The following is a 19,959-nucleotide window of genomic DNA, read 5'->3' on the forward strand; positions in this document are numbered from 1 at the left end:
GAATGTTAGAAAATGAGTAGACGCTTTCCTGCTCCTCCGATGCTGCCTGGCCTGCTGTGTTCATCCAGCTGTACAACTTGTTATCTTAGATTAGAGCTGCAGCCAGGTTTAGGACATATGCTGGGTTGGGTGGTGGCAATAGTGGTATGGGAAGGTTGTCTACTTATTGCTTCTTCTAGTAGCCAAGCAGGAAAGCCAAATGTCTGAAATATCTCCCCAAGCTGCAGGAGAAATATTTTACATTAGATGTCTCTTTCGAGCCAACTGTTGTAAATGCAAATCTGCAATATGTGACTCAAAAAAATGTCATGCTTATACAATTGCTTTGTCATTCATTCTGTTACAGTATGTGGGTACAACTGGTCAGTACAACAACATTTTATCCACCCCAAGGTGCCCTTGACAATGTGGTGGCAAGATGCTTCTTTGAATTGTTACTATCCATGAGGTGTAGCTGGACCCAGAGTGCACTTAAGAAGGGAGCACTGTGATTTTGACACTTTGGTAGTAAAGAGACTCTAGCTGGAAGTGAAAATGATCTGATCATCCCTACTCATCCATGAGAAGGTGGTGGTGAGCTACCTTCTTGATCCATTGCAATCCAGTTGGCGTACATGCACCCACAATACTGTTAGGGTGGGAGGTTCAAGAGTTTGACCCAATGACAGTGAAGGACTGGCGATATATTTCCAAATCAGGGTGGCAAGTGGTTTGAAGGGGAGCTTGCAGGTGGTGGCATTCCTATATAGCTGCTGCCCTTTTTTCTTCAGGTTGAAGTGGTTGTGAATTTGGAAGGCGCTGTTTAAAGACCCTTGATGAATTTTTGCAATACACCCCGTGGCTGTTACTCACTGCTGCCACAGAATACTGGTGGTGGAGAGAGTGGATGTTTGTGGATGCAGTGCCAATCAAGTCGGTTGCTTTGTCCTGAATGGTGCCATGCTTCTTGAGTGTTGTAAGAATAGCACAGCCGGGCAAGTGGAGAGTACTGGCATGCGCCTTGTGGACAGGCACTGGGGAGCCAAGAGGTACAGGATTCCTAGCCTCTGGCTTGTTGGTGTAGCCACAAATGGCCGAATAAACTACTTAAACAGCTGCAACGTTATAAGGAATGAAACCTGATGGACCACGACCTTTGTACCTGAAACAATAACTGAAAATCCAGTCCTGTTAACCCTGCAAAGTTATCAGAATTTGGTGCTTGTGACAAAATTGGGTTAGCTGTCTCACAGATCAGTCAAGAAACAGCCTAATCTAGGCCCACAAACAGAATTTCAACGGTTGGACTCATACCTAGAACAAAGGAAGAGATTTATGGTTATTGAAGGTTATTTATTTCACCTCTGGAACATCTCTGCAGGAGTTCCTCAGGGGAGTGTTCTAGAACCAGACATGTTTAGCTTCTTCATCAATGATTTTCCCTCCACAATAAGGTTAGAAGCGAGGATGTTCACTGGTGATTTCATAATGTACAGTAATATTCATGATTCCTCAGATACTGAAGCACTCAGTGCGGTAAAACTTGGGCAATATACAAATTTGGGCTGAGAAGTGGCAGGTAACATTCATGCCATGTAAATGCCAGGCAATGACCATCCCCAAAAAGAGACAAACTAACCATTTTCCTTTGACATTCAATGGTATTACCATTAATGAATCCCCAACTATCAACATCCTGGGGGTTACCATTGTTCAGAAACTGAACTGGACTTGCCATACAGATATAGCAGCTACAAGAACAGATCAGAGGCTAGGGATAATGCATCAAGGAACTCCCGACTCTCAAAGTTTGATCAAATATTCCCTACTTTCTTGGATGAATGTAGCTCCATCAAGAAGTGGAAAGAATGACCTGATCATCGATTTAAGGTACAATAAGAGAGATATATTTTTCCAAAGTACTGGATAGACCCCCATACATTTCTTTGACTATTAATGTGAAATCTTTTAGTTTCACCTGAGAGGGTAGAAGGGGCTTTACTCTCATGCCTCATCTGAAAGGATATAGTTTCAATTGTGTAGCCTTCCCTCAACTTGGTACTTAAGCGTAAGCTTCGATTACATGCTCAATTCACTGAAATGGAATTTACATTAACAACTTTCTGATTCAGAGAAGTATTATCACTGAGCCAAAGATAATGCTGTTTAGCTTGTTTGGAAATGTTTGGTTTGATTATATAAATTTCATTGAAACGTATCACATTATATGATACTATCATGAGTGAAGTGATACATAACACAGATCCCTCCCTGAATCAAGAAAAGGATTTATCAGAAGACTCTTCAGGCAAGCAGTTGTAGTTTGGTTTTTAACAATAGTTTTGTCATAATTATAAATGAGCAAACAAAAATTATCTCACAAGAGGACATAGTAAATCAAACAATTAAAGAATAAAATTCAGATTCCAGTCATGAATGGCAACTACACTTTTCATACGCAGGTTTGGGAGTGTAACTAGCAATATGGCAGTAAAAACTGATAAACAATGTGTTTCACTTTATGGTATAAATAATAATGAATAGAAAGAAGGATTTAAACGCTTGAATTATTTTCATTGCCTGCAAAATTTTGTCTCAAAGCCACTTTGCTTATAATATAACTTTAAACGTTCCAATAATAATTTGCATTAATAATGAAAACTTCTGACATTCTTTGTATTTTTGTAGTACATGCCTACAATGTAATTAAATCACTATGCTTCCATAATTACCTTTTACGTCTCATTTCTTAAAACATTTGTAATTTGACATCAGTCCTAATTCATAACATTATCCATGAGTGAACTATATGTCTAACTGAATTTTGTTAGGCACTTCTGACAATGATGAACCTAAAAAGAACTAAAATTACCTTCTTATATACAAAATCACCCGGCAAATACACAACTGATTTTAGCTTGAGCAGGATGTCATATGCCATTTGTTTGTCACACTCCTGGAGAGACAAGGAAATGCAATATTGATTAAAGCCCATCAGGTATGTATTTCAATAACTTTTAGGAAGCACTAAATTGCCAAATACCGAGGAAAAGGAGCGTATTTCTTATTTACAGAATTATATATGTAACTGGGGGATTGCTACTAACAAGTCCTTCCTCTTGATGTAGTTGTTTCAAAGCATAGCATTAATTGTAGAAGTTAGATTGATGCAGAAATTTTTCAGTCTGAAAGTTTAGGTTGAGTTTTAATGGATGGGGTGTTAGTGGATGTGGTGTGGACAGCTTTGGAGGAGGTGAATTAAATATCCAACAGGTGTTGACATATTGAAACTGTACAAGATCTTCTTGACTTCCAACAATACCCAACCTAGCTGACCCTGCAAAGGCTTGAGTAGGAGTTCCACCTTTGCCTCCTCCTAAGGTCCTTAGCATCACGGATGTCATTCTTTGGTCAATTCGATTCACTCCATGTGATATCAAGAAATGGCAGAAGGTAGTGGATATTGCAAAGGCCATGGCCCTTACAACGTTCTGGCAATGGCATCAAAGACTTGTGGTCCAACATTAACTACATTCTAGTCAAGCTATTCAAGTAGAGCTACAACACTGGCATTTACTTGACAATCTGAAAATTTTCCCTGCATGCCCAGTTTATAAAAAAGCAGGATAAATCCAATATGATCGTTTATTATCCCATCAGCCTTCACTCAACAGTGCTAGAAGGCATCATTGACACCAATAACCTACTCACTGAGGCGCAGTCTGGATTCTGACAGGGTCACACAGCTCCTGAACTCATTCTAGCCTTGGTCCAAAAATCATTGAAATAGCTAAATTCCAGAGCTAAGGTGGGATATGCTGCCCTGGATAGTAAAGCATTATTTTGCTGAGTGTGGCATTGAGGCACCCCAGCAGAACTGGAATCGGTGACAAACAGGGGAAAGCTCTGGTTAGATTTCTACCCAGGACGAAGGAGGATGGCTGTGGTTGTTTGAGATCAATTATGTGAGCCCCAGGAAATCCCACTGCAGGGGTTCAGAGATTTCAGGAATCAATTTGGAATGCAATTATTCTAACACCTGTTGGGGACCTTTTAAATATAAATCCTTCAATTATTTTGTGGTTGATTGGGAAACCAGGAAGTCAGGTGTTAATATTGGGATTGAGTTAAACCCCATGTACATGAAAACAGTCACCTTTTTTTTAGAATTCTGGACTTTGGCAGGCTTTCCAGCCTGAAACAATGGCCTGAGTCCATTGAATCTAGTTCTTAACTGGGTCAAATAAGTGCATGTTCCTTCATCAGAGAGGGGGATGGGGGGAGGGAACTGGAATAAATAGGGAGAGAGGGGGAGGCGGACCGAAGATGGAGAGCAAAGAAGACAGGTGGAGAGGGTGTAGGTGGGGAGGTAGGGAGGGGATAGGTCAGTCCAGGGAAGACGGACAGGTCAAGGAGGTGGGATGAGGTTAGTAGGTAGCTGGGGGTGCGGCTGGGGGTGGGAGGAAGGGATGGGTGAGAGGAAGAACCGGTTAGGGAGGCAGAGACAGGTTGGACTGGTTTTGGGATGCAGTGGGTGGGGGGGAAGAGCTGGGCTGGTTGTGTGGTGCAGTGGGGGGAGGGGATGAACTGGGCTGGTTTAGGGATGCAGTGGGGGAAGGGGAGATTTTGAAACTGGTGAAGTCCACATTGATACCATATGGCTGCAGGGTTCCCAGGCGGAACATGAGTTGCTGTTCCTGCAACCTTCGGGTGGCATCATTGTGGCAGTGCAGGAGGCCCACGATGGACATGTCATCAAGAGAATGGGAGGGGGAGTGGAAATGGTTTGCGACTGGGAGGTGCAGTTGTTTGTTGCGGACTGAGCGGAGGTGTTCTGCAAAGCGGTCCCCAAGCCTCCGCTTGGTTTCCCCAATGTAGAGAAAGCCGCACCGGGTACAGTGGATGCAGTATACCACATTGGCAGATGTGCAGGTGAACCTCTGCTTAATGTGGAATGTCATCTTGGGGCCTGGGATGGGGGTGAGGGAGGAGGTGTGGGGACAAGTGTAGCATTTCCTGCGGTTGCAGGGGAAGGTGCCGGGTGTGGTGGGGTTGGAGGGCAGTGTGGAGCGAACAAGGGAGTCACGGAGAGAGTGGTCTCTCCGGAAAGCAGACAGGGGTGGGGATGGAAAAATGTCTTGGGTGGTGGGGTCGGATTGTAAATGGCGGAAGTGTCGGAGGATAATGCGCAACTTCCCCCCCACGGTGATTGAGAACGCCCTTGACCGCGTCTCCCGCATTTCCCGCGACACATCCCTCACACCCCGCCCCCGCCACAACCGCCCCAAGAGGATCCCCCTCGTTCTCACACACCACCCTACCAACCTCCGGATACAACGCATTATCCTCCGACACTTCCGCCATTTACAATCCGACCCCACCACCCAAGACATTTTTCCATCCCCACCCCTGTCTGCTTTCCGGAGAGACCACTCTCTCCGTGACTCCCTTGTTCGCTCCACACTGCCCTCCAACCCCACCACACCCGGCACCTTCCCCTGCAACCGCAGGAAATGCTACACTTGTCCCCACACCTCCTCCCTCACCCCCATCCCAGGCCCCAAGATGACATTCCACATTAAGCAGAGGTTCACCTGCACATCTGCCAATGTGGTATACTGCATCCACTGTACCCGGTGCGGCTTTCTCTACATTGGGGAAACCAAGCGGAGGCTTGGGGACCGCTTTGCAGAACACCTCCGCTCAGTCCGCAACAAACAACTGCACCTCCCAGTCGCAAACCATTTCCACTCCCCCTCCCATTCTCTTGATGACATGTCCATCGTGGGCCTCCTGCACTGCCACAATGATGCCACCCGAAGGTTGCAGGAACAGCAACTCATGTTCCGCCTGGGAACCCTGCAGCCATATGGTATCAATGTGGACTTCACCAGTTTCAAAATCTCCCCTTCCCCCACTGCATCCCTAAACCAGCCCAGTTCATCCCCTCCCCCCACTGCACCACACAACCAGCCCAGCTCTTCCCCCCCACCCACTGCATCCCAAAACCAGTCCAACCTGTCTCTGCCTCCCTAACCGGTTCTTCCTCTCACCCATCCCTTCCTCCCACCCCCAGCCGCACCCCCAGCTACCTACTAACCTCATCCCACCTCCTTGACCTGTCCGTCTTCCCTGGACTGACCTATCCCCTCCCTACCTCCCCACCTACACCCTCTCCACCTGTCTTCTTTGCTCTCCATCTTCGGTCCGCCTCCCCCTCTCTCCCTATTTATTCCAGTTCCCTCCCCCCATCCCCCTCTCTGATGAAGGGTCTAGGCCCGAAACGTCAGCTTTTGTGCTCCTGAGATGCTGCTTGGCCTGCTGTGTTCATCCAGCCTCACATTTTATTATCTTGGAGTCTCCAGCATCTGCAGTTCCCATTATCTCAAATAAGTGCATGGTCTGTTATGATTTCACCAAAGAACAAGACATGCTGTGTAAAGCAGGTTATTTATAATGATTAATTTCAGATTTTCTTGGCAAAAGCACAAAGTCATTCCACAGTGAAAAGAAGAAGATACAGCCGAGGGTACCCTGTTTCTTATAATTGTTCTCTAAAAATCTAACCATCTGTTTAAAAAAAAAAGCTCGTACAGCTGGAGGCTGATGCATATTTCATTAGGGACCGATGTACTGAGTTTGATCATTTCGCTGCAGGGAGTAAGCTAATTTCTCTGCAGCATACCATTAACTGTAAACTGAGTATGGGTTTCAGAAAAAAAGAGTTATATTTTCAGTTTTTTTGTTTGGTCTTTGATGTGATAATTGTTCCTGTTGGTAATGAAATACTTTAATACTCACGTCAGTGTTGTGCCATTTTGGAAGCAGAGTAGAGCTTACTTAGCTCAGTCCCATTAATCTGCCTTACAGTCAACTTAATAATAATAATTAAAATAATTTTGTTGTGCAAATAGATTTTTATTCTTTTTCTCACAGTAATGATCTTTATGGGGATCTCTGAGTCATAGTCAATTTCCGTCCAATTATGTGCATTGTTGCAATGCCATTTCAGTCATTTTTGGGAACACTAATGAGCTTAAATGGCTAACAGGCAGTCTGCTGCCTGCTACTGTGGTTCTGAGCTTTGAAAGTAAAATGCTCTGCTCTGTTCTGAGAGCTGCTGCCTTATCACATGTTACCATCTTAGTGCTTGGAGAGTACTTGCCACCAACTGAAGCCCTCTGGGAACACACAGTGCCTGACCAGGAGGTCTCCCCTCCTTAAACCCAAATTCAGGCTGTCGGGATGTGGCTGGTGGTCTAAGGACATGACAAGGACCTCCCATGTGACAGGTTCGGGACCCTAGGTGGCTCTGAATTGGCCCTGAAGTGTATTAATTGGCCTATGGGTGAGAAACCCATGTTTACATAGCAACATTTTAAACCTAACAGTTGCCACAGCAGTCAAATCCAGGATAACACACATAACTCATTAGACCATAATATAATCCGAAATGGTGTGGAGCTAAGCTAGAGCTTCATTGATTGAATTAGAAGAGTAATGACATCATAACACTTTTCAATGCAATTGAAGTACACCTTCCTTGCCTTTACATCTGTATAATATCAGATATATTGCCCATTTACTGTTGCTATGAGATTAGCAGCAAGTAAGAATATATTTAAATACAAGGTATGTTTAAGTGAAAAGATTGTTGCACATTTTGGCATCAATTTTCAATGCCTTGTTCAAATTAATGCACAGCAAAGTGAACTGCATGTCTGTCCAGGAACAGCGGTACGCATGCTCAGTTTATTTTAATAGCTAGACTTCAAGTGGATACTGTTTACCCAACTAACTGTTTGTGCACGGCTGTCTGGATGATGAAGTGGAGGTCACTGAAGACCAGTGTTAAAGATGTGGAACAAAGCCATGTGAATAGATTGGGTGGAAGAGAGAATCAGTTTGAGAGAAGATCACAGGTTGTTGTGAGATTCTGGGCACTGTTCTTGATCCTGAAGGGATATTAAGCATTGTAATCAAAGGCGAATGAACATTTCAGAGCCTTGCTAATGTTTTTGACAGGACTGGCTTGACAGCCTGTTCTGCTTCTCTGTTCACACCTCAAGTAAAATTGACTAAGTGATAGGAAAGCAAAGAAATGGTCCATGAAGTATTTTTGGGTAGGAAGAAGGTTTATTGTGTAGTTCCCAGGGGTTGATTTTGGGACCCTTGCTTTGCCCGTTATATATGAATGATCTGGATTTGATGTGCAGGGAACAATTTCAATGTTTTCAGACGATGTGAGCCATGGGAAGAATTGTAAAATGTCAGGGGCACTCTAAAAGGATATTACTAAGTTGGTGGTGTGGGCTGATAGATGGTGGATCTAGATTAATGCAGAGGAGTGTGAGGTGATGCAGTTTGGAAGGAAGAACATTGAAAGGCAATATAAACTTGAGGGTACAATTCTAAAGGTGCTGCAGGAGCAGAGGGACCTGGGTATATATGTATGTAGATCATTGAAGGTAGCAGGGCAGGTGGAGACAGTATTTGAGAAAGCATGCAATGTCATTGGCTTTATTAGTAGAGGTATGGTGTAAAAAAGAGGGAGGTGATGTTATAAGACCATAAGATATAGGAGCAAAATTAGTACATTCAATTCAATAATGGTGGTACATTTCTCAACCCTTCTCCCTGTAACCTTTGATCCCTATACTAATCAAAAACCTATCTATCTCTGTCTTCGTGACTTGACCTCCACAAATTCCACAGATTAGCTACCATCTGGTTGAAGAAATTCCTCCTTACCTCAGTTCTAAAAGGTTGCCTCTTCATTCCGAGGCTGTGCCTTAAGCCTACTCTCTCCTATTGGTGGAAACATTTTCTTCATGTCCACTTTATCCAGACTTCTCAATATTATGTCAGATTCATTCAGATCACCCTCCCATCCTTCTAAACTCCATCAATTACAGGCTCACAGACTTCAACCGCTTCTCATATGACAAGTCCCTCCATCTCCAGCATCATTGTAAATCTTCTGTGGACCCTCTCCAATGCCACCACATCCTTCCTTAGATACAGAGTCCAAACCTGCTCACATTCCAAATGCAGACTGACCAGAGTCATACACAGACTCAGCAGCACATGTCTGCGCTTGTATTTTAGCCAGCTCAAAATGATCATTATCATTGCATTTGCCTAATGAACTGTCAACTGATTCTGCCTGTTAACCTTAATAGAATCCTGAACTAGACTCATGAGTCCCTTTTTACTTCAGATTTTGAAGTCTTTCCCCATTTATTTTACAGTTGTATAAGACTTTGGTTTGGCCACTTTTAGAGTGCTGTGTACAGTTCTGGTCGCCACATTACCAATAGAATGTGGACGCCTTGGAGAGGGTGCAGAGGAGGTTCACCAAGATGTTACCTGGTATGGAGGGTGCTAACTATGAAGAGATGTTGAGTAGATTAGGGTTATTTTCATTAGAGGGGGGACCTGATTGAGGTCCACAAAATCATGAAGGGTATAGACAGGGCAGATAGCAAGAAGCCTTTTCCCGGAGCGTGGACTCAATTACTCGGGGTCATGAGTTCAAAGTGATAGGAGGAAAGTTGAAGGGAGATATATGTGAAAAGTTCTTTTCGTAGAGGGTGGTGGGTGCCTGGAACACGTTGCCAGTGAAGGTGGTAGACGCAGGCATGTTAGTGTCTTTTAAGATATATCTGGACCGGTACATGGATGGGCGGGGAGCAAATGAACACGGACCATTAGAAAATAGATGACAGGTTGGACAGAGGATCTCGATCGGTGCAGGCTTAGAGGGCTGAAGGGCCTGTCCCTGTGCTGTAGTTTTTTTTTTGTTCTTTGTTCTTTGCTCATTGTATTTACAAAATAGTGTACACATCCATTCTTCCTACCAAAGTGAAAACCCTCACACTTTTCCACATTGTATTCCGGCTGCCCCTCTTTGTCCGCTCTCCTAGCCTGTCCAAGTCCTTGTGCAGTCTTCTGTCTTTGGCAACACTACCTGTCCCTCCATCTAACCTTGTTGTAAGTGTGAACTTAGCAATAATGCCGTTTGTTACTTTGTCCAGATTGTGAAAATTGTGGTACTGACACTGAACGAACTCCACTAGTCACTTGCTGCCATCCTGAAGGAGGCTCCTTTGTTGCCACTCAGTGCGTTCTGCTAGTCAGCCAAACTTCTATCCATGCCAGTACCTTGTCCCTAATACCATGGGCTCTTATCTCATTTAGCAGCCTCCTGTGTGGAACCTTGTTAAAGGCTTTCAGGAAATCCAAATACTTCTTGTCCACTGTTTCTCCTTAGTCTAACTTGCTCATCACCTCCTCAAAGAATTCTAACAGATTGGTCAGGCACAACTTCTCCTTGTGCTGACCCAACTCTGTTTTACCACACACTCCCGAATACTCCACAATCTCACCCTTAATGATGGACTCTAAAATCTTAAAAATGACTGAGGCCAGGCTCTCCAGTCTATAATTTTTTTGTCTTCTGCTTTTCTCCTCTTAAAGAGGAGAGTCACATCAAGTATTTCCAGTCCTCTAGGACTCTCCTTGACTTAAGTGATTCCTGAAAGATCACCATCAAAGCCTCTACTATCTCCTCAGCTATCTCCTTCAGAACTCTATGGTGCAGTCCATTTGGCCCAGATCTTTTATCTATCTTCAGACCTTTCTGTTTCCCCGGCTCTGCTCCTTATTGATGGCCGCTACCCTCACTTCTATCCCTAAATTTCTTGATGCTCTGATATGCTACTGATGTCTTCCACTGTGAAGACCAATGCAAAGTACCTTTTCAGTTGCTCCATCATTTCTTTGTTCCCCATTACTACTTTTCAAATGTGTTGAACTTGTAAAATTATTTGTTAGATCTTAACTGGAGCATTGTGTGTAGTTGTTGGCACCACATTATAGGAAAGATGTGAATGCTTTGGAGAAAGAGCAGAAGTGATTGGAAGAATGGTTCCAGGAATTAGAAACTTAAATCATGAGGTTAGATTGAAGAAGTTGGGACTGTCTTGGAGAAAAAAAAAGACTGAGAAGAGATTTGATAGAGGTTTTCATAATCTTAGGTGAAATGGGTGGAGTAGAAATAGAGAAGTCCCGCTCATAAAAGGAACAAGAAAAGGAAGGCATCACTTCAAAGCGATCTGTTAAAGAACTTAGGATGATTTGAGAAAAACGTTTTTCAAACAGCGAGTAGTTAGGGTATGGGCTGCACTGCCTGGAAACATACCGGAGACATGTTCAACCGATACATTCAAGAAGCATTGCATGATGGTGTGGATAGAAGTGATGTGCAAGGATATGGGGCCAAAGCAATTGATTGGCACTAGGTACTTGTTTGAAGATTAGTTGCAGACACAATGAGCTGAATGGCCTCTTTCTGCAAGGCAACCATTCTATAATTCTGTGATTCATGCCCTGATGATGGCTATCAGAGATGGATCATCATGTTTAAGGATAAGCCTGACAGCTTGGGGAAGATACACTTGCTACCTGTTATGTAAAATTGCAGTTGGTCAGTGGGAATAGAGTTGGTAGGATTGTCATATCTTTTCATCTTCTTTGTTACCTAATATTACACCAATGGAGATAAAAATTACAGTTGGTTTTGCTATAATATGTGTTCCAGCAATGTGAATTGGTTATAAAGTGATTGAGAAATAGGGGAATGTTATTTCTAAAACGCCAACTTGTGTTGGCTATAATGCGATTCCATTGGTTCACAGTACTCTGTGGCTTTTGGCTTTTTTTGAAAATTCTGCAGTGTTGTCCACAAAATATGAGGACAAAATGACAAGAATGTTAGCAAGAAGTATCCAGATGATAAAATTGCGGGTGTAAAAGAAAGACTATAACTCTGGGAGGGAAGGTAAATGTTATGGAGCATTTTGAGCATAGTGACGGAACATGTGATATAATTGATGTAACAAGAATAAAGGAGTCTTCCTTACACACCATTAGAGACAATGCAGAAAAGATTAAAGCTAGCAGTATTGCTGGAAGAAGTCTTAGTGCAAATCTGTGAGGTTATAGACAAAGGAACTTGAGGAAATGGAATGGCTTCTGAAAGTGTGGATAGAAGATCAAATGAAAAAGCGATCTGGGACCACCTTTCTCACATAAAGGAGAAAGCCTTATCACTTGCAGCTCTCAAAGGCAATAATTGCAAAGCAGAATGCAGCAGGGTAGCAGTTCATAGAATAAGATCTAATTTGGCACCCTATGAACAGCTCCTTCATGAAAGAAGAAAAAGGGCAAAAGAGCAAAAACTGGATTTTTTTAAAGCCAACCCCCAAGAAACAGTCAGAAGGCAATGAACCACAGCCATCCACTTCTGCATTAACTAATTTATACCCTACCCCGCAACCACAATTGCGCCTGAAGGTGATGATGATGATTTCGACCCTCATCCCCTGCATTAACAACACTGCAACCTGAAATCTTCCACCCCCATCAAGTCATCTTGACATTTTTTCAAGGTAAGATATTAAATTTAGTTTTACTTCAATATTAGCTATGAATTAAACATTTACTCAAACTGTGCTATCTTTTGTGTTAAGCTTTTGCGTAATTTTTGAGTGGTTTTTTTGGTTGTCTGCTCCAACAGTGGATTGGATACAGGAAACAATAGGCAAGTTCACTTAACATCTGTCTTTGGGAAAATGCTAAATTCTATTACAATGGACAAAACAATAGGAAGTTTAGAAAAGTTTCTCACAATCAAACAGGGTCAACATGGATTTCCATGAGGGAAATCACGATTGACAAATTTGCTACAGTTCTTTGAGGATGTAACAAACAGAGTTGATAAATAGGAACAGGGAGATGGAATTCATGTGCATTTTCAGACGGCATTTAATAAGGTGCTACATAAAAGGTTATTGAACAAGATCCAAGTTCATGGCATTGGGAGTAACCATTAGAATGGTTTGTGGAGTCGTTAACACACAGAAGACAGAGAGTCAGGATTAATGGGACATTTTCATCTCACTGTTCAAAATTTGGTTGGAGTATCAGGTTTTTTTTAAGCCAATGTTGAGAATTTCATTTCTCTATTTTCCCAACTGTCTCAACAATGTTGATGCCAGTCAGAGCTGCAAAGATTCTCTCCACTGAAACACAGTTTAACTGTAGGGCTATAAATTATATACACATGTTGATTTTTTAACTGAGTTGTTAATGTTTGTATTAAACTTCTGTGTACTCTACTATTTTAACAGGATTAAGAAATATGTTAAAATGTCACTGCAAGGAAACTAAAGCAAACATACAGTTCCTACTACCTCTCAAACATGTAAAATGGTTCTTAAAGTAACACTGAAGAATTTCAAGCCACACTTTCACTAACATACTTGACTAAATTATACATACCTTAAACAGGTCAACTTTGCTGACTATTGCATAGTTCTGATCAATAGCAATTGATAGCTGCATTTTTACTGGCATACTTTCCAATAACTCAGCTGACGCTGAAAGAAATAGTTCATTTTTAATGTAGAAGGAGTTATCACAGAAATTTTCACAGAACAAGTAAGGGTTGAGATTAGTTTACATACCCAGCTGGCCTTGTGATTCCCAAGTATGTTCATACCACTTACGCACACGATTTTGCACATATTTTGAAACTGAATATGCATTCATATAATTCATTGTGTTGTCAATTGAATTTTGGTAATAATTTAGATTTGCAGTGGCTTTGCCAATGATATCTCGCATCTGAAAATGGGGAAAAGAAATGATTCAACAACTATTTCCATAGAGTGTTGTCATGAGCTTGATTCATTCTCTATTGTCAGGACCACTTTACTCTTCAGTTAAAGATCTCAGAGACAACTTAATAGATAATATATCCTTTACTCTGTATATATGAACTTAGAAGTCAAGGAAAGCCCTCTTGTTGAAACCAATTGCTTTTGTATTTTTTCAGCCCACACACAAAAACGTAATTTTAACTTAGAGCAATGTTGTAAAATGGATACTGTCTGTTCAGCTGTATTCATTGCATCTCTCTCTATTTTCAATCCTATTGCTCAAACCGATCAATGGGTGCAGGGGGAGGAGAGGGATTGATTAAAAGATCAAATGCTATCTCTATGACAGCAATGTAGGAAAAAAATTCTGATGGCCACCTCTTCAATACATGCTAAGCGGTTACTTATGTCTGACCATCAAAACTGGCCATCAGTTCTTCGTGAAGTTGGAATCACTTTGATATATTTGGTTGATTTGCTATAGCAATGAAGAACAAATAATTTACCCATGGTTAAAAGGAAAATCAAATGATTGTTTCAAAAGGAAAACACAGAATAGAGATTTTCTCCCCAGTGCTGTACATTAAACAAGATAGTTCACTTTCAAAAAGTGTAGTTGAACTCTGCAAGTCTGGCGAATCCAGCAAGTTTACTTTATAGTCGATTATATTGAAGGGCTGAATTTTAACAAGAATTTGGATTTAGATGGAATGTGGCAAATGAGTCAAAGCTAGGAAAAAAACTAAACACAATAAAAGACAGTAAGGTCATAAGATAACGAGAAACAGGAACAGGAATATACTACTCGACCCCTAGAATGTTCATCATTTGAAAGGATCATGGCTGATCCAACATTCTTCATGTCCACTTTCCTGCCCTTTTCCATGAGGCTAGATTTCCCTACTGATCAAAACATTGTCTATCTCAGCCTTAAATATACACAAGGACTCTTCCCCCACAGCTCTCTGCAGCAAGAAATTCCAAAGCCTCTCAACCCTCTGAGTGAAGGAAGTCCTTCTCATCTCAATTTGAATTGCCATTCCTTTATTCTGAGACTACATTCTCTGGTTCTAAACTTTCCTACGAGGTGAAATGTCCTCTCAGCAAATACCCTATCAAGCCCCTTAAGAATGCTACCTGTTTCAATGTTTCTCATTCTTCTAAACTGCAATGAGTAGAGCCCAAAGCTGTTTAGCCTTTGCTCAAAAGACAATCCCTCCAAAGCAGGCATCATCTCAGACAACCCTGTCTGAACTTCCTCCAATGAAATATCTTTCCTTAAATAAAGGGACCAAACTGCTGATAGTACTCCAGATGTGATCTCAACCAGCACCTTACAGAGTTGCAGTAAGACATCCCTATACTTAAGCTCCAACCCTCTTTTTCTTAAGGCCAACATTCCATTAGCCTTCCCAAATATCTGCTGCACCAGTTTGCTAGCTTTTTATGCTTCATGTACTGGAACCCCCAAGCATCTTTGTGTTGCAGCTTTCTGCAGTTTTTCTCCTTTTAAATAATATTCTGTTCTTTTGTTCTCCCTTCCAAAATGAAAGACTTCACATTTTTCCGGATTATATTCCATTTGCCAAATTATTGGCCATTTACTTAACCTATCAATATCTGCTAACCAATTGTATCCCCCTTGCAACTTCCCTTTCCATTTATTTTTGTGTTGTTTGCAAATTTGGCTGCAGCGCATTTGCTTTCTTCCCCCAACTCATTGATATACATTGTTAACACTTGCAATCCCAGCATTGATCACTGTGGAACCCCACTGGTTATAGGTTGCCAGCCTAAAAACGAATCCCTTATCTCAACTCATTTGTTTCCTGCCCATTAGTCAATTCTCTATTCATGCTAACATAGTACCTCCAATACTATGGGGCCCTGTCTTACCACTTTACCTATTGAGAGGTCTTTGCACTGAGAGTGATACAGCACCAGAGGAGGTCAATTGGCCCATTCTGCACATACCTGTGCTTTAGCATTAGTCCCACAGCCCTGTTCTCTCTCTGCCTCCTTATAAATGTTTTTGTTTTATTTATATATTCACTTTCTTTTTGAAAGTTATTGTTGGCTCCATTTCAACATCATTTCAGAAAATGTGTAATAGATTATATAAAAGAAAACAGAAGAAGCTGTTGTCATCTCATTTCCCCTCTCCCCTTTCACTGTTAAGTAGCTGAGAGTTCTACTAGCTTTATTTGGGTGAGATGCCCCTTCCTACTAAAAATGGTCATTTAATTTTGTTGACTATATCAATTCAACATTGAGAAGTTCATTGCTGTTTTGTTATGTGATACAATCCTATGAGATTATGTAAGTTTAAAGGAAAAATAGTTTGTTAGAGAACAATTCCACTTCATGTCAAACTACTGAAACAAAGTTTTCTCATGTAGTGTAATAAAGTTTTGAAAACAAGTTACTCCATGGTATTTGACTAAGGGATATCAGCTTCAAATCTTTTCTTTAGTCTTCGCTTGTATTCTTTATCTTGAACCACAATTGATAAGTGATACAATGAATACACTGTAGTGAACAGTGATTCATTTTGAGGCGTATCCATTTACCTGACCAAGTAAGCTGGAGAAAACAAAGACACCTATGAAATAATTGCAGCCCTGAAAGATTATTTCAAAGAGAGTGACTGGTTCAGAAATACCACCAATAGTGATCAAAGAGCGGATTGCCCAATAGTAACATCTCAGGTACCTGGAGAACACAAATATTTTGAGTAGTTGAAACTTCATTTAAACTGGGGGAGAATTTTGGAATGAAGGTGTTGGTTAGAACAGCAGTATGTAGAGAAACAGGAAGGATTAGGAAAAAAAACAACAGACTATGCTTTTCTATCATGCTTTTCTCATCTGGCAAATGTTCAAAGTGCGTTATAAGTAGTTAAATACTTACCTTGGAATAAGATACAAATTAATAGTGCAGAAGTAGCCTCATTAAAGAACTGTAGATGTCCAAAAGAAAGGCTGCCATGTCAGAATAATTAAAGATTGGCACTGAAAACAAATATCCTTCTTCCCTTCCATTAAGCAAAAAGAATACGCTAATGAAAAAAAAGAACAACTCTATATACATTCGCTGTGCTGTTTGGGCAACATCCACATGATTGCATAACAGGAACCAGTACATTCCTATAGTAGTTATTTTGTGAAATGTTAATGAGATGTTCACAAAATCCCTACAGTGTGGAAGCAGGCCTTTTGGCCCATCAAGTCCACACTGACTCTCCAAAGACCATCCCACCCAGACACTCTAGAATGGGCACCAAGAGAATACACTTCTTTCTCCACATACTTCCCCTGCCTCCAGTTTTGGAATGAAGGCATTTTGCCAACTGTGCCATTAGTTGCTGATTTTTAGCTGAGTTGGTTGAAACTTAATTGGAGATCTGCAAACATATAAAGAACTAAGAACAAAAACAACAGCTGAAAATCGGTCCAAAAGGATTTTTTTCCCATCAAATAGCAAGCAGTTTACAGCAAAATATCCTGTAACTTGAATAAAGTGCTAAAATTATTAAGTACACCTGATCAAGTAAAAGAAAACCTAAAAATATAATTGCACATCTAAAATATTTGCTGAAATCTACTTGGAATCCCAGCAAGCCTCAGGAAGGTGTTCTGGGCATTAAAGGGAACAGTGGACGTACTTAAAAAATTTACCAATGGGCAAGAAGGAAAAAATAAATAGCTGAAAAAGTAAAACAAAAGTCAACTTTAGGTATAAATCCATATGGATGTCATTACTTAAAAATCATTCACTGTCAAAACTCCACGTTAAAATATAAGGAAAATACATAAGCACTATTCTTAATAAGATTTGGACACTCTGCAGGGTCAAGGAGAAGAAACAATTCAAAACACGGAAATAAAATAATCAGAACTTAATTAAAGCTAAAAGCGATTGACAGATTTTAAATATGAATATAAATGATTTATACTTGATACTGTTAGTATTTATTTTAATAAATTACTGCCTGGCATTTCTACATTCCGCCTATGAATCTTTCAGTGTGATTGTGAGGCAATGTAATGAATCAAAACCATAAAACAGCACTGACACAGGGATCATCTGGACCCCAAAACTGGATAACTGTTTTATTGATCCACAAAATAAGATAATTGCTTGAAATTGTTCAGATTTTTGTTTAACATGGAGTATTAAAATAATGTTGGCAATCTAGATTTTAACTGCAGACGTGAAACAGTAAAGTTATTGGTGTTAAAAAAATTACTGTTGTATTCAGAAATGATAGTTTTGAGTTCAGTGAAGTAATGCAATATAGCCAAAAGAATACTATAATTTTTGCTTGAATAATGAACTTCAACATCTTTGTTTGTCATTGTTTGCTCTCCACTATCTTTCTCTACCTCTGGGAGATATTTCCAGGATCGCCAAGAGCAAGAGAAACAAGGAACAGCACATAGACAGAAAGGTAGCAAATATTGACCACTAATAGATTTGAATTTTAAAACACAGCCTTATGATGTTCTACTTTTCTAATTTGCAGCAAACTCAGAATGATAAAATGGTTACCTATTTCCTTTGCCATTGTAGACCCATTTGGTGCTGCTAATACCTTCGTACACCGATGCCCAGTAATAAATACAAGCATTTAGATGCAGGAGGTAAAGCAGGTATCCTGTTGTTCGTGCAACTCTGTCAGCAGAATGAAATGAATGTGCTAGTTAGCTAGTTAGTGAATCTCTCACTTTGCAACAAAGTAGCTGTAGATTGTAAAATAATCACTGAGGCAGCACTATGAAGCAACTGCACCACACACTGAGAACTGTGTATTATAAAGAATAGATATTATAGCCCACATTTGGACTAAATTTAAAGCACAAAATGCGTGGGTTTGGGTGTTTAGTCTAAAGCATTAAAAATTTCAAATCTGAAATCAAGCCATTGTCAAATCCATTCACTTCCATCACTTTTATTGAAGTGATGAATAGTCAAAATGCTCTGAGAAGGAGTAACTTTTATTTACATATTGTAATTAGGCTGTCTGCTTCAAAGTTTGGGCTCAATTTTAACTCCGTGTAAATGAGATAAAACCTCATCCAACATCTGTGTTTCAGCTGTAGAATTAGTCAGTCCGAGAAACCAAAGGAACTGAAGGGGAATGAAGATTGCTTTTCTATCATTATTTGTGAACCAGAAGGAGCAGGAGTGTTTCATTCACATACCTTCACCCAATCAATGCTGTTAGCTTCACCAGCTATTGCACCATCTTCTGCAATCAAACCTTTCACCCTGAAAGCCTGTCTCCTCCAATGTCCTCCAGGGACCTTGATACCCCATGATCACTTCCCTAGATACCCTCCTGCTCGCTAAATTGCATCTTCTCCTTGGCCTGTGAGCATCCCAGCTCCTCCTCCCCCACTGACGACTCCACAATCTTTCCCTCCAAACATTATTCATGCTCCTTGGGCCACCGGCCTGACAATCAAACTGTTTCTCCATTTGGCTGCCTTTGATCAGGAAATAGAAACCAAAATGATAATCCTGTCCTGCCATAAAGTTAAGATAAGTAGATAAAAATTCATATTTATAACAGAATCGTGAAGTGCTTTCTTATATGTCAGTTTCCAATGCCATTTGATTATACAATGAACCTACCGTTCTACTAATTTAGTTAATTATTTGCATATTGTTACAAATTTCTGTTTTCCTCCACCTTCATAATGGTACTATAATGCCTCAGCAAATTTCTGATAACCCTGTAGAGGTAAATTTTATCTTCCTGAGTACTGGAATTCATTATCCTGTATTGGTGAAGAATACTAGGTTTGTCACTAATTGTAATCAAAATATTTCACACAGTATTGAAGAGAATTGTGATGTAAAGTCAATATTATCAATGGATAGAATCACCTGTCTCTGTGTTGGTAGTTATGAGCCAATCCAGACCCCTTCAAAATATTTTAAGAAGGCAGCCCAGACCCTACCTATTTCTTTATTATGAGTGTATATCACGTGCTGTGTGCCTGATGTAATTCAATTGGTCAAACTATTTGATGTTAAGCAAAACATAATTTTTTTAGACACTGTAGTTAAAATACAATCAAAGAAAGAAGACTGTAGTATATTGGAAAACTTAACTGAATAATAGATACAGTAACTATTACTAATTAATTATTTCAGTACAGTAACATCCCATAAACACATGTTTTGGCAAATTCAGAAACTGACTCTCATGCAGTCTTCCAACCCAGGAGGAAAAGAAAGAGGAAATTCA

At 40.6% G+C, this 19,959-nt stretch overlaps 1 protein-coding gene across 3 annotated transcripts in view; it reads right to left on the bottom strand.

Annotated features, from left to right (window-relative positions):
* LOC125451905 (cyclic nucleotide-gated cation channel beta-3-like) overlaps positions 1-19,959 on the bottom strand; it is a 132,246-nt gene that overhangs the window by 31,821 nt on the left and 80,466 nt on the right. For 2 of the 3 annotated variants that reach the window (XM_048529640.2, XM_048529639.2), the window contains exons 10-14: positions 18,255-18,377; positions 16,274-16,415; positions 13,509-13,668; positions 13,324-13,421; positions 2,852-2,935 (exon numbers count right to left, since the gene is read on the bottom strand). In XM_048529640.2, the coding sequence (XP_048385597.1) occupies positions 2,852-2,935; positions 13,324-13,421; positions 13,509-13,668; positions 16,274-16,415; positions 18,255-18,377 (607 nt within the window). The remainder of the gene's footprint in view (positions 1-2,851; positions 2,936-13,323; positions 13,422-13,508; positions 13,669-16,273; positions 16,416-18,254; positions 18,378-19,959) is intronic. The other variant, XM_048529641.2, reaches the window with a different exon arrangement.

Source organism: Stegostoma tigrinum, chromosome 5 (genome assembly GCF_030684315.1).
Source record: "Stegostoma tigrinum isolate sSteTig4 chromosome 5, sSteTig4.hap1, whole genome shotgun sequence".
In the NCBI taxonomy this organism is placed as follows: domain Eukaryota; kingdom Metazoa; phylum Chordata; class Chondrichthyes; order Orectolobiformes; family Stegostomatidae; genus Stegostoma; species Stegostoma tigrinum.